This window comes from Acomys minous (genome assembly GCF_964271855.1).
Source record: "Acomys minous genome assembly, chromosome: 14".
In the NCBI taxonomy this organism is placed as follows: domain Eukaryota; kingdom Metazoa; phylum Chordata; class Mammalia; order Rodentia; family Muridae; genus Acomys; species Acomys minous.
The window spans coordinates 4837208-4849946 of record NC_140496.1 but is presented as its reverse complement, the minus strand read 5'-3'; the positions used below and the strand labels follow the sequence as shown (position 1 = coordinate 4849946).

General features: G+C 49.7%; 1 protein-coding gene across 1 annotated transcript in view; it reads left to right on the top strand.

Moving 5' to 3' along the window:
- Nucleotides 1-1632: 1632 nt before the first annotated feature.
- The window catches only part of RAB4A (RAB4A, member RAS oncogene family), a 31785-nt gene continuing 20678 nt past the window's right edge, over nt 1633-12739 (top strand). The window contains exon 1 of the mRNA XM_084755973.1: nt 1633-1868. Coding sequence (XP_084612099.1) covers nt 1838-1868 — 31 coding nt within the window. The 5' untranslated portion in view covers nt 1633-1837. The remainder of the gene's footprint in view (nt 1869-12739) is intronic.

The window sequence follows — 12739 nt, the reverse complement described above, 5'->3', positions numbered from 1 at the left end:
ATGGGCCACGGATTAACAAAATGCCCCAGCAGCTTGCCTATTGGCCAGTCTTATGAAAGAATTTTCTTAAGTGTGATGACTTCTTCTCAGGTACTGGCTTGTGTCAGGTTGACAAAAACACCAAGCAACATAGGGTCTCACATAGCTCATGCTGGCTTTATGCTCACTACTTAGCTAAGTCTGGCTGTTCACGCCTTAGGAATAGGATTATAAATGCCCCCACACTTGGCAATTTTATGCCTTCCTTTCTATTTCCTTTTAAAAATGAGATTATAGCACTGTTTCTGAGATACAGTGGATAGAATTAGAGGCCAAGATAAAAAACATAGGCCACAAAGGCCAAAAGGCTCTTTAATATATTAAATCACAAAAGACTAAGACATATTTTGTGCTTATTTATTTGCTTATGAGACAGGGTCTCACAACACAGCCTTGGCTTGCCTAGAATTCACCTATGTACACCAGACTGACCTCAGACTCAGAGATCTGCTTGACTCTGCCTCCCATGCTCTGGAGTTAAAGGCTTGTACTACCATGCCCAGCTGACACGTGTGTTTTCAGTGTAATCGTGTTTGCCAGCTGCTGAGAATAATACAGATTTATAGCTGGGAAAGAAAGGAAGCTAAGTTCAAAGGTCACACACTCTCAGGCCTTAAACACAGGTCACTGCTATTTTACCATTCTTATATAAAATATCTATATTAAAAGAATTATGTAAACAGTCGTTTTTGTTATTTTAAAATTATTTTTTCAGTTGTCTCTTTTATCTTTGTTTCCCCTCTTTGGTGTGAAGCCCAGGTAGGCCTTCAACACAAAACAATTCTCCTGCTTATGCCTCCCAATAGGGACACAGTGCCAGACAATCTCAACAGCAAATTTTGCATGCTGTGCCAGCAAAAGATTTAACGAGCACCGGGTGGTTGTGGCGCACGCCTTTAATCCCAGCACTCGGGAGGCAGAGGCAGGTGGATCGCTGTGAGTTCGAAGCCAGCATGGTCTACAAAGGGGCTCCAGGACAGCCAGGGCTACACAGAGAGACCCTGTGTCGAGCCTCCAGGATGAGGGCTCCGTTCCCTTCCCACATCTTAATTTTCTGTGTCCCAAAACACGAGAATGAAATATCGGGGCAGATGCGGTACCCAATGACCTTTTCCACAGTCCAGGCCTCTGCTGCTACCGTGAAGAAAGCAGGTAGGATCTTAGGCCTTGGTTTGCTCAGCTAGGCCAAATTCCCAACCCCACCTTTTCCTGCAAGTAGGAGTGGGTCCTGAGTTGTATTGTTTCATAAACCGAACACACCTTTCGAAATTAGCAGTAAGGGCCGGCTGGGCAACACAATTCCCCAAGTTGCCAAAGCGGGGAGCAGGAGAGTTCACGTGCCCAAACACACCTGCCAGGCGTGAGAACTTGGCTTTCTGCTTGTGAACCCTCAAGGCAAGCCCTCGGGTGGGTGGCCTCCTGTCCGCCTTAAGGCACGTCACACTTAAGGATGACTAAGTCTGTAGTGCTGTGCCATCTGGGAGGATCTACCCGCTGCAGGCGCCCCATGCTGAGCCCCGCCCCTCCTTCCTTCCCGGCCCTCCTCCTTCATCCTCCCTCGCCTCCACTCCCTCCTCCTAGTAGGAGCCTCTGACCATTTCTCTGGCCTTCCCTCTTCCCTTTCCCCAGCCCCGCCCCTCCTCCTCCCTCGCCGGGCGGTGCGCAGGCGCGGAGTCGAGTCCCTCTGGGCCGCAGCCGGTGGCCGGCTCGCCGTGGGCCCATACCCGGCCCTCACACACTCGGTTCCCCTCTCTCTGCGGACGCTGGAGGACGGACCCCGAGCAGCTGTGGCGGCACGATGGCGCAGACCGCCATGTCCGAGACGTACGGTAAGACGCGCCGGTTTGCGTATGTGTGTGCAGAGGGGGCAGGCCTTGGGGTCCTGGAATGTTGGGGGCTGGGGTCAGGGTTTCCAGAGCTGGTGGCTAGAATGTCGACATGTCCGGGCTGGGCTGAGATCCTGCAAACCTCGCGGTGTCAGGGGCCAGGTGGAGATATTGAGACTCTCGGGATGGTTAGGGCTGGGCTGGGATCCTAGTAATCTTGGCGTATTCAGCTGCTGGGAGGCTGAGATCTGTGTGTTAGGGGCCCAGGTGGAGAGACTGAGAATCCTGGAGTGCTGTCAGCTGCTGGGACTCTTGGGGTGTCAAGGTCGGCCTAGACCTTGAGAACGTCTGGGTGTTTCAGGCTGGGCTGGAATCTTGGGGCTCTTAGGGGTGTCAGGAGCTGGGCTGGATTCTCTGGCCAGCAGGTGCCCCCAGCTGTGCAGAGCTGCTGGGATCCTTTCTACCGAGTTCCCTTCCTGGGTCGGCCCTGGCTTCACCCTACATTTTCCTCCTTGGGTTATTCAAATAGCTCAAGGTTCGGGGAGCCAGTTTATCCTTGGTTCTCCCCCTCCCCACTGCTGCACCGACCGCCGGGAGGAAGGCTGGGGCCACGCCTGCATTCAGTGTCTTTGGGGGCAAGGCTGTGGACCTCTCTAGGTTTGGAATTCCTTTCTCTGCATTGAGATGATAATGAGTTTTAAATGGATGAGTGCATCTCTCTCCTAGAGACCCCAGGCCTCAGCATCTTTTCATCCCTCCCTCCAGTCTGTTATGTGTTACACTGTAGCTATTTATAAATACATTGCCTCTTTATGACCATAAGCCTTGGATATGGAGCTGTGTCTTTTTCATCCCCTTTCTCCTACAACATCCAGCCATTCCCAATGCGTGTGCTGGGTGTTCACCCGCCCCCCAATCTAGGTAAGAATAAACAGCCAGTACCATGCATGGTTGGCCCATGCCTTGCTGGTCCCTAAGTGAGACTTGAGACCTTGACTTGGTATGTGGATTCCCATGTAAAAGCCCGATGATCTGTCAAATTGTCCCGATATGTACCCTCTGCCTCCTTCCTGACACAAGGTGGGGCCAGGGTCCTGCCAGGAAGGCGCCACTCGTTGGAAAAGTGTCTTGGAAACTTCCCCTAAGAGTTTGCAGTCCGGTGAGGAGTAGACTGTTAATTCAGTTGTGACCTTAATGGATGAACAATTGAAAAACAGGCAGCAGTTTTAAAGGAGTATGATCTGGCCAACTGTGCGAGAGAGCTGACTCGATGGGTCAGGGGAAGCAGGTGAACAGGCAGATGGCGGAGGGGTGGGGGTGGGGGGGCGAGGACAGGGGGTTCTGGTCTGGGAGTGTGGTTTGGGCACCTAAACTTGGAGGGTGAGGAGGCAGCAGAAGGATCTAGGAGGTTTGGACTTTGAGAGGGTGGGACCCTGGGCAGAGTGTCACGAGGCACACAGCAGCCTGGTCCACTGTCTCCGGCCACTAGCACTGCCTCTGTGCCACTGAGCTATAGTGCCTGTCCCTGTAATCGGAAGGCACTATGCAGGGAGTGGCTGGCTTTGTCAGGGCCACAGGTGGTCTACATGTGCCTCTGTGTAGCCTGCTTCTTCTGCCAAGAATCACAGTAAAAATATCTCCAGGAAAAGCCACTTACCAGCTGATTTTCTTTCTTTCTTCTTTTTCTTTTGTTTGTTTGTTGTTTTTGTTTGTTTGTTTGTTTGTTTGAGACAGGCTTCCCCTATGTAGTCTTCGCTGTCCTAGACTCGCTTGGTAAACCTGGCTGGCCTCGAACTCACAGTGATCCGCCTGCCTCTGCCTACTGAGTGCTGGGATTAAAGGCCTGCGCCACCACGCCAGGCTCTGTGCTTTATTTTTAATTGCACCCGAGTCCACATTTCTTTCCCTTGAGTCAGGTGAGGAGCACTAGGGAGGAGTGGAGTCCACACAGAAAGCGTCATGGGGTCATGACCAAGTGAGGCAGGAGGGGAACAGCATGGGAGGCAGACATCACTGCACACCCGTGTTCACCTCAGAGCAGACGTCACTGCACACCGTGTTCACCTCAGAGCAGACGTCACTGCACACCCCTGTTCACCTCAGAGCAGACATCACTGCACACCCCTGTTCACCTCAGAGCAGACATCACTGCACACCCGTGTTCACCTCAGAGCAGACGTCACTGCACACCCGTGTTCACCTCAGAGCAGACGTCACTGCACACCCGTGTTCACCTCAGAGCAGACGTCACTGCACACCCGTGTTCACCTCAGATACAGTTAATTATCTGTATTAAGTTAGGGTTTTGCTCATCATAGCCCACTGATTGAACTCCCATCATGAAGCTGTGGCTGTTAGTATCATTTCAGGGGCTGGAGATAAAATTTGGTGTCAGAGAGCTTATCTAGTATGTGCAAGACACTAGGAAGCACACAGAAAGCGTGTGTGTGTGTGTGCGCGTGCGCTCACACGTGCATTTATCTTTTCCTTCATTTCAAGGTATTTTCCAAATATACCTTTAATTTTTGTTTTGAAAGTTTCTCTATATGTAGTTCTGGCTTAGAATCCACCATGTAGCCCAGGCTAGCCTCACACTATGGCATTATCCCTGCCTCTGCCTCCCGAGTATTAGGATTATAGAAATGTGTCTCCATGTCTAGGTTTCTACTTTTTAACTAAGTCTGAATTTAATCTTTGCTTTCAATGGAGAAAACTAGTGTGTGTGTGTGTGTGTGTGTGTGTGTGTGTGTGTGTGTGAATGTGTGTGTGAATGTGTGTGTGTGAATGTGTGTGTGTGTGTGAATGTGTGTGTGAATGTGTGTGTGTGAATGTGTGTGTGTGTGTGTGAGAATGTGTGTGTGTGAATGTGTGTGAATGTGTGTGTGTGAATGTGTGTGAATGTGTGTGTGTGTGTGTGAATGTGTGTGTGTAAATTAATACAGTAGTTTCTATTAAAGTGGAAGTTTAGCTTTAGAAAGCTGCCAGCATAAAAGAAAAGTCACCCAAAACTAAGGCAGAGGCTGTCACCTGCACTCGTCATCGGCTGTGTTTACACAGTGTTGTTCCCCAAATTAAACCAACCAGGTCCTCTCCTTCCGGAAGTTTGCCCGTTGGCTAGCATAGGAATGTTTACCTAACCTCTAAGTTCCTTGTGTTTAGCTGGTTTTCTTTCTTCTGTGAAAGGAGGCTCTGTGCAGGTTGGTGGAAATTCAAGGAAAATAGAAGCCAGCGCTCACTGCTGCTGTTAACGAGCCGATGGTGGCCTGTAGCGCAGTCACGGCACCCTACGCTGGCTGAGTGATGCCCAGCACTTTCTATGAAGAGCCTGACTCTGTGAGCATAGCTTTCCATCCCATAAGGACCATGATGCAAACTGGAATGCTAAGCAGGCAGGCTTCTGACTAAACCGTGTAGTGATTCGCCTCGCCTACCTGATGGCACTGAGACACCTAGGATGTGATCAGTGCACCTCTGGGTGCCTGTGGTGGCTTTTTAGAGATGGGAGGGCTCCGTGCTAGTCAAGAGGTTCATGATCTGACGTCATTATTGACAGGTGATCAAAGGTTGGAGGTTGGGCATGGTTGAAGGAAACTGAGGGAATGTCCTTGGAGCTCTTTCTTACCCCTGTCTCTGCTTGTATTTCCTCCTCTCTGCCTCCTGGCCTCTGTTGATGTGCCGTGTTCCCGCCACGTATTCCCAGCTACAGTGGGCTGGCCACTGTGAGGCTAAGCAAAACAAATCCTTCCTCCTCTCAGCTCTCTCAGTTCTGCCTTGGTACCAGCAAACAAAGTAGCACAAAGCTCTAACCTGAGCATCTGTGGCCTGAAGGGAGGGAGGTTCTCCTCGTTATTGCTAGGGCTGCAGCACCCTATGCTGGCTGTGTCAGTGAGCACCAGCTAGGCCACCCCAAGGACCCAGGTCAGCAGCCAGAGACCTGAGAGCTTGAAAACTATCCTTAAGTAATTCCTGGCACCAAATGGTGGGTCAGAAATCTCTAAGCAGGGTATGTGGTGGGAAAACACGAGGGCACTTTGTAAAACTTCAAGTGCAAGAGAGACAGGATTTGAGACAGGTGTCTGTGCACTACCATTTATGCCGTGTACTGTGCCAACGACTCCTGAGACAGACAAGTCGGCTCCTGTCGATGGCCCCCTGGCTGCTTCTATCGTAGTATATTCAGCATAGTATATTTTATTGTTTTTAAATTACCGTTATTATTACTATTATCGGTATGTCCGGCTGGCAATCAATTAAGACACTGACACTTGTTGTTTATTTATTTATTTTGGTTTTTCGAGACAGAGTCTCTCTGTGTAGCCTTGGCTGTCCTGGACTCACTTTGTAGACCAGGCTGGCCTTGAACTCAGCGATCCGCCTGCCTCTGCCTCCCGAGTGCTGGGATTAAAGGCGTGCGCCACCACGCCCGGCCAACACTTGTTATATTTTAAAATAGCCTTAGTTAACCTGGGGCAGGGCAGACATTAATTCCCTAAACTGCTTCCCATAGTGGGACAGGCATGGGATCCCTGCCTCAATCCCATGCCATCTGCTTCTAATAACTTATATCAAGCTACCTGCCATCCATAATCCCAAATGCTTGCTAATGTTCTTCATCTGGGCCGGATTCTCCATCCACACCGAGGGCCATGTGCTTCTCCTCCATCTAACCCATGGTGGCCTTCCTCTCCTCCTCTGGTCTTTCCCTCTTCCTCATGGCAGTCTTTCTTCTTCTTCCCAGAATTCCTCTTTCTCTCTGGAACCTTAGCCACACCTCTAGCTCCTCTGCCCTGGCCAGGTGGGTCACAGAGACAGCAAGCAGTAATTAGCATCAAAATACGTTAGACCATCCCCCCAACAATATTTCACCTAGAAAATAGCACACAGCATTCTGGGGTCTAGCATATACTGTTGAGAGCATCAGAGTACTTTCTGTTAATGACTTATTTGTGTATGTGAGCTCTGAATTGTGTCCTTAAAGACACACTTGAATCCTCGATCTGGGCCTGTGGGTGTGGCCTTACTTGAATAGCACCTTTGCTGGTGATTATTGAAGGTGGAGTAGTCTGTCCCAAACTCAGCGACTGTGTCCTAATGAGACAGGAAGCATGCACACAAACACGTGCTAGGAGGGTGAACTGTGGCAAGGAGCCTCACCTCGGAGAGATCCAACATCAGCCAAGGTACCCCACACAGCTGGCAACCGCCAGAAACAGGCCTGGAGGTGCTCAGCCAGGCCACACCTCACTGAGGCCCCTGGCACTGTCACACAGCAAATGTCTGTCATGTTAAGCCAGCTGGCTTGGGGAACTTTGAGATGCAAACCCTCTGGAAGCTAACTCACAGAACTTCGTCACCATAAGGTGATCTGTGAAGAAATGTTGGCTTGATAAGGCAACTTAGATTGATAAAGATATCCCAAATAGAGTTTGAGACCAACCTGGTCTACAAAGCGAGTCTAGGACAGCCAAGGCTACACAGAGAAACCCTGTCTCTAAAAACAACAACAACAACAAAACAAAACAAAACCAAAAAAAGATATCCCAAATTAGAAAGAGCAACATTTTCAAAGCCCCCTAATTCATAAAGCAAACTTTTCTGTTAGAAGAATCACCTAGCCAGGCGTGGTGGTACATACCTTTAATTCCAGCACTTGGGTGGCAGAGGCAGGAGGATTGCTGTGAGTTCATCAAGGCCCGCCTGGATTACAAAGTAGACAGCCATGACTGTCTTGAAAATCTCTGTCTCAAAAAACCAAAACCAAACCAAACCAAACCAAAACAAAAACAAGAAGAGGAAGAAGAAGAATTGCTTAAATCGCTATTACCTTAACACACAATTGACAAAACATTCAAACAGACATCAGGGGGATAGGTGGGTGGTGGTGTCCTTAGGGAGGTGCAGGCAGGAGGGCCAGAAGTCGAGGGTCAGCCTGTGCTATCCTACATAGGGAACTGGAGGCCAGCCTGTGCTACATACGATCCTGTATTAGAAGAAAAGGAAGGAGAGAAAAGGAGAGGGATGTGGAGGAGAGGAGAGAAAGGCAGCTTAGCAAGCGGCCTGGCGTAAAGCATTCGCTGCGCACAGTCTGTGTGAGCTCAGTCCCCAGAACCCACGGAAAAGTCAAAGCAGAGACCTGATTCTGCAAACCTGTCCGCTGACCCCACAGCTCCTCACTGCACACTTGTGTCCTCACACAAATTATACACCCACAGGGTAATAGGAACAACTTATAGAAGGCAGCAATAAAGAGGAAGAGGGAAGGGCCAAAGTCTAGAGGCGCAGAGGCACATCCTGATGCCTCTCAGCCCAGGTGTCCTGAGTCTCCATGGTTGGGCCTACAAGAGGGTTAGTGCCAGGGGTCGAGAGTCTCGCCTGAAGCTCCAGGTGGAGAGGTGCTGCTGGCCCAGGACCCATATCTGAATGCTCTGTCAAGGGTGTCCAACCTACACATGCGTGGGGCAGCATTCGTGGCTTGCCTGGGATGCGTGTGACCACCTATTAATGTGGTTGATAAAGATACATGACTGTGTCACAGCTCATCCAAGCACTTTAGAGGACGGTTCTTTGGTAGAATAAGATAAGTATTCCTCTCGTGGTCCTCCGGGTGCCCAAGCCTGTGTCTATAGTACCAGCTCCACCATTAATTCCTAAGGAACTTATTTCTCAGTGCCTCCCCTAACTCTCCCACCCTGGTGCCCCAGGGAACCAGAATACACTGTGTCCCAGGCCCATTCACACGAGCCTCCTCCTCTCCAGCCTGCTGCTCCCTGGGTCCCCTGGGAAAAAGCACCACTTATGCTGTTCCCCGCCCTCAGCTCCAGAGCCCAGCTGCCTGCTAAGCTTCTGAGATGCCCTTTCTACAGAATCCGTGCTGCTTTTTTCCCTGGTAGGGGCTACAGGAAGTTGAGCCAAGGCTGGTTGGCCAGATACTCAATAAAGGGGGGTTCCCTGGGTTCCCATCTCAGTGACTCGGCAGGCGTGTGACACCCTTGCTTGCTGCTGCACACCCACCCCACCCCACCCCGCTGGGTCTTAGGTAGTTTCTGCAGGCCTCTGCTGGGACCCACAGCTCCCTGGACGTGTGTGAGGAAAGGGGCCTCGACTGGGTAAATGGAATCCCCTCAAACTTCCTAAACTCTCCAAAAAGCAATTTCAGGTAAATATAAGTTTGACATTTTCCTCTTGCTATAATAGTGGTGTCTTCTATTAAAGACATCTTGGTTTCTTTGAACGATGCACCCACTTTGTGTAAATTATTCATATTTTTTGTTTGTTTTTTGAGACAGGGTTTCTCTGTGTAGCCTTGGCTGTCCTGGACTCGCTTTGTAGACCGGGCTGGCCTCAAACTCACAGTGATCCGCCTACCTCTGCCTCCCAAGTGCTGGGATTAAAGGTGTGCGCCATCACACCTGGCCCTATAATTTTCTTTTTAACAGTTCAATATTGACTGTGTAGACCAGGCTAGACAGAGATCCACCTACCTCTGCCTCCTGAGTGCTGGGATAAACCCATCTGTTTTTTATTTTTATTTATGTGTAGCGTGTGTGTGATTATGCCACATGTATCAGTGCCCACAAGGCCAAAAGAGGACATCTGACCTCCTAGATCTGGAGTCACAGGCAGTTGTGAGCTGGGTTCTGGGATCCAACCCCAGTTCTCTGGAAGGGCAGGAAGTGTTCTTAACTGCTGAGCCATCTCTCCAACCTGGAGCATTTCTTTGAAATGAGAAAAGGGTTGATTTTGTTTCTGGATGTTCTTCTTTCAAGCTTTCCTGAGGAGTGTGGTCAAGCCGAGCTGCTGTTTTCACCATCCTTAGCAACTCTAGCAGGACATCATCCTGTTAGGGTTCTGTAGGAAGCTATGATGGAGTTTCTGAGACGGGACGGTGGTGTTCTTTATTATTTTTTATTTTATGTATTTATTTATATATTTATTTATTTTTGGTTTTTCAAGACAGGGTTTCTCTGTGTAGCCCTGGCTGTCCTGGACTTGCTTTGTAGACCAGGCTGGCCTCGAATTCACAGTGATCCACCTGCCTCTCAAGTGCTGGGATTAAAGGCGTGCACCTACGCCCAGCTTGTGTTTGTTTTTGAAGATGTATTTTTCTGTGCTGTGCATGAGTGTTTACCTGAATTATGTAACTGCACCACCGTGTGCCTGGTCGGAAGACACGGGTGCGGGCCTAGAACTAGAGTGTTACAGGGGGTTGTGAGGAGGAATGTAGCACAGCGCTTGCCTCAGTGGCCGCGTCCTTCCGGTTTCTCTGATGGAGTCTGTACATCTGAAGGACACGTGACACTTGCTACTCAGTGCCTGTGGCTGTGGAGTAACACATAAATGGCACAGGGCACATGAAAGCGTAGAACGGCCCAGGCTAATAATTCTAGCACTTGCGATGTAAAGGCAGAGGGGTAACCTGGGCTACATGTAACCCAATCTTTAAAAAAGATAAAAGAAGTGCCGAGCGTGGTGGCCCACGCGTTTAATCCTAGCACTCTGGAGGCAGAGGCAGGTGGATCTCTATGAGTTCGAGGCCAGCCTGGTCCACAAAGTGAGTCCAGGACAGCCAAGGCTACACAGAGAAACCCTGTCTCAAAACAGACAAACAAACAAAAAAGGTAAAATAAAAAGGAACCACATTCTAGCACAGAACATAAGGAAAAAATATTTTTTACTTATATTTTAAATGTGCTTATGCAAATATAAGAGCTTCAAGCCAGCCAAGGCTGCAGAGCGAGACCTTGTTTCAAAAACCAGAGTTCCAAAGGCAGTTTGTGTTGTGAAAGGCTTGGTCAACGCCATTAGTGTGTGAAGATGGCGGGTCTGACACAGAGTGGAACTGGGTGCATCGCAAGTCCCACCTCCAGCAGCATGCTCACGCGTCAGCGGCTGTTTCTGCTTCTCTTGTCTGCTTTTCTTTTGTTTCTTGTTGTTGTTGTTGTTGTTGTTTTAAGACAGGGTTTCAGGCTGGAGAAATGGCTCAGTGGTTAAGAACACTTGCTCTCTTCCAGATGACCCAAGTTCAATTCCCAGCACCCATATCAGGGAGCACACAATCTCCTGTAACTCCAGCTCTGGGAGACCCAACCCATCTGGCCTCTGCAGGCACCTTCATTCATGTGCACATAACACACACGCACATACACACACACGCACACATGCACACATGCACGCACGCACACACACAGATTTTTTTTGTGTGTTTTTTTCGAGACAGGGTTTCTCTGTGTAGCCCTGGCTATCCTGGACTCGCTTTGTAGACCAGGCTGGCCTCGAACTCACAGAGATCTGCCCGCCTCTGCCTCCTGAGTGCTGGGATTAAAGGCGTGCGCCACCACACCTGGCCACACACATGATTTTTAAAAATAAAAAAGGCAAGCTTTCATGTAGCCCAGGCAGGCCTCAAACTTGCTTTGTAGCTCAGGCTAGACTCAATCCTGACCCTTCTGCCTCCACCTCCTGAAACAGATGGCAAGATTGGGCCACTGTACCTGGCTCCATCTCCTCACAGATGCTGTGTGCTTTGGCATTTAAGCCTTAAGGAGTCAGTGATATTTAGATGGGCGGGGCCGGGGAGAAGGACACTGTTCATAAAGCGCTAATAAATTATGAATGTGAGGTCTATTTTAGAGAGATGTTTATCATTTTCTTCTCAAACATAAATTTTTAATCATGCAGAAAAGCAAGTGGAGGCTTAAGAACAAAGCGTGTCTTCAGAGCTGCCAATGTATGTAGCGTGTGTTTAGCAGCCCTGCTGTCTGCTGGTGTACCTGCCAGAGCGGCTCTTAGGGGGTGTGCACAAAGAAAACACGGGTCTGAGCACACGGACCCACCCTCCTGCTCTCGCTTGTGATCAAAGCAAAACCTGCCTTCAGTACTAGAAAGCAAACTCTCGTCTTCAGGAACAGAGAGTCCAGGTGACCTTCTGTCTTGGTCCCCTGTGAAACCCGGGGCATATCTAGCCTAAACAGGCTTTGATGTGAGTCCATTTGAGAGATGGTTTTGCTCTGAGAAAAGGCGAGCAAAAAGGCCAAAATAAATAGAAATTGACGTGGTGGCTTGGCTTCACTTTGTTCGTGGCAAGTCAGACGGTTCCGTTGTGGACCTCTAATAAAACCTGTTCTGTGGATCGAGTTTCCTGGACTAACAAGGTCACGTGGGCACCTCACGGAGCCTGAAAACGGGGAAAACAAGCATCCCTGCTGAGGACCCAGATCTGAAGCCAGGATCCTGCCAGGCCTCAGAGCAAAGCGTGGGAGGACCCAGTTCTGCAGCTGCCAGCTTCAAGTGTGCTCCTGAAGAGGATATGGGCTGATGGGAGAAGCTGCACGGCCAAAGAAGTAACAGGGTGACAGGTGGGGCCTTGAGGGACCTGTCCAGGTACTGCTGGGCACAGCTGCACCCAGAACTCAGCTTGGAACCCGACTGGGGTGCTCTTGGCAGAGGGCCTCTGTGCGTTCAGACATCTGGCTCCATTGCTACCGTTTGCAGAGTGACCCTCCTTTGACCCAACTCATGACTACCTGGTAGCCTCTTGTTCACTTTGGTCTCCAACATCCCTGAAGGATGACCGTCAGCCTCCAATGCTCCTGCCTCCGCCCTCCGAGTGCCGAGATTATAGGTGCCCACCATCACACACACTTTATGGACACTGGGTATCAAACCCAGTGCTTTTTTTTTTTTTTAAGATTTATTTATTTAAGTATACCTGGCAGGCTCGCTACAGTCATAAGAGCATTCTGAGGAGTGTTAATCCATGCTCCTTACACGTGCCCATGGGTGGACTCTTTCTAGTTTTCACCAGGCCTCAGCGTTCAGGTCAACACCTTGAAAACGGTGTGATTGAAGCTCTTCAGATACAAATCATAGACCTG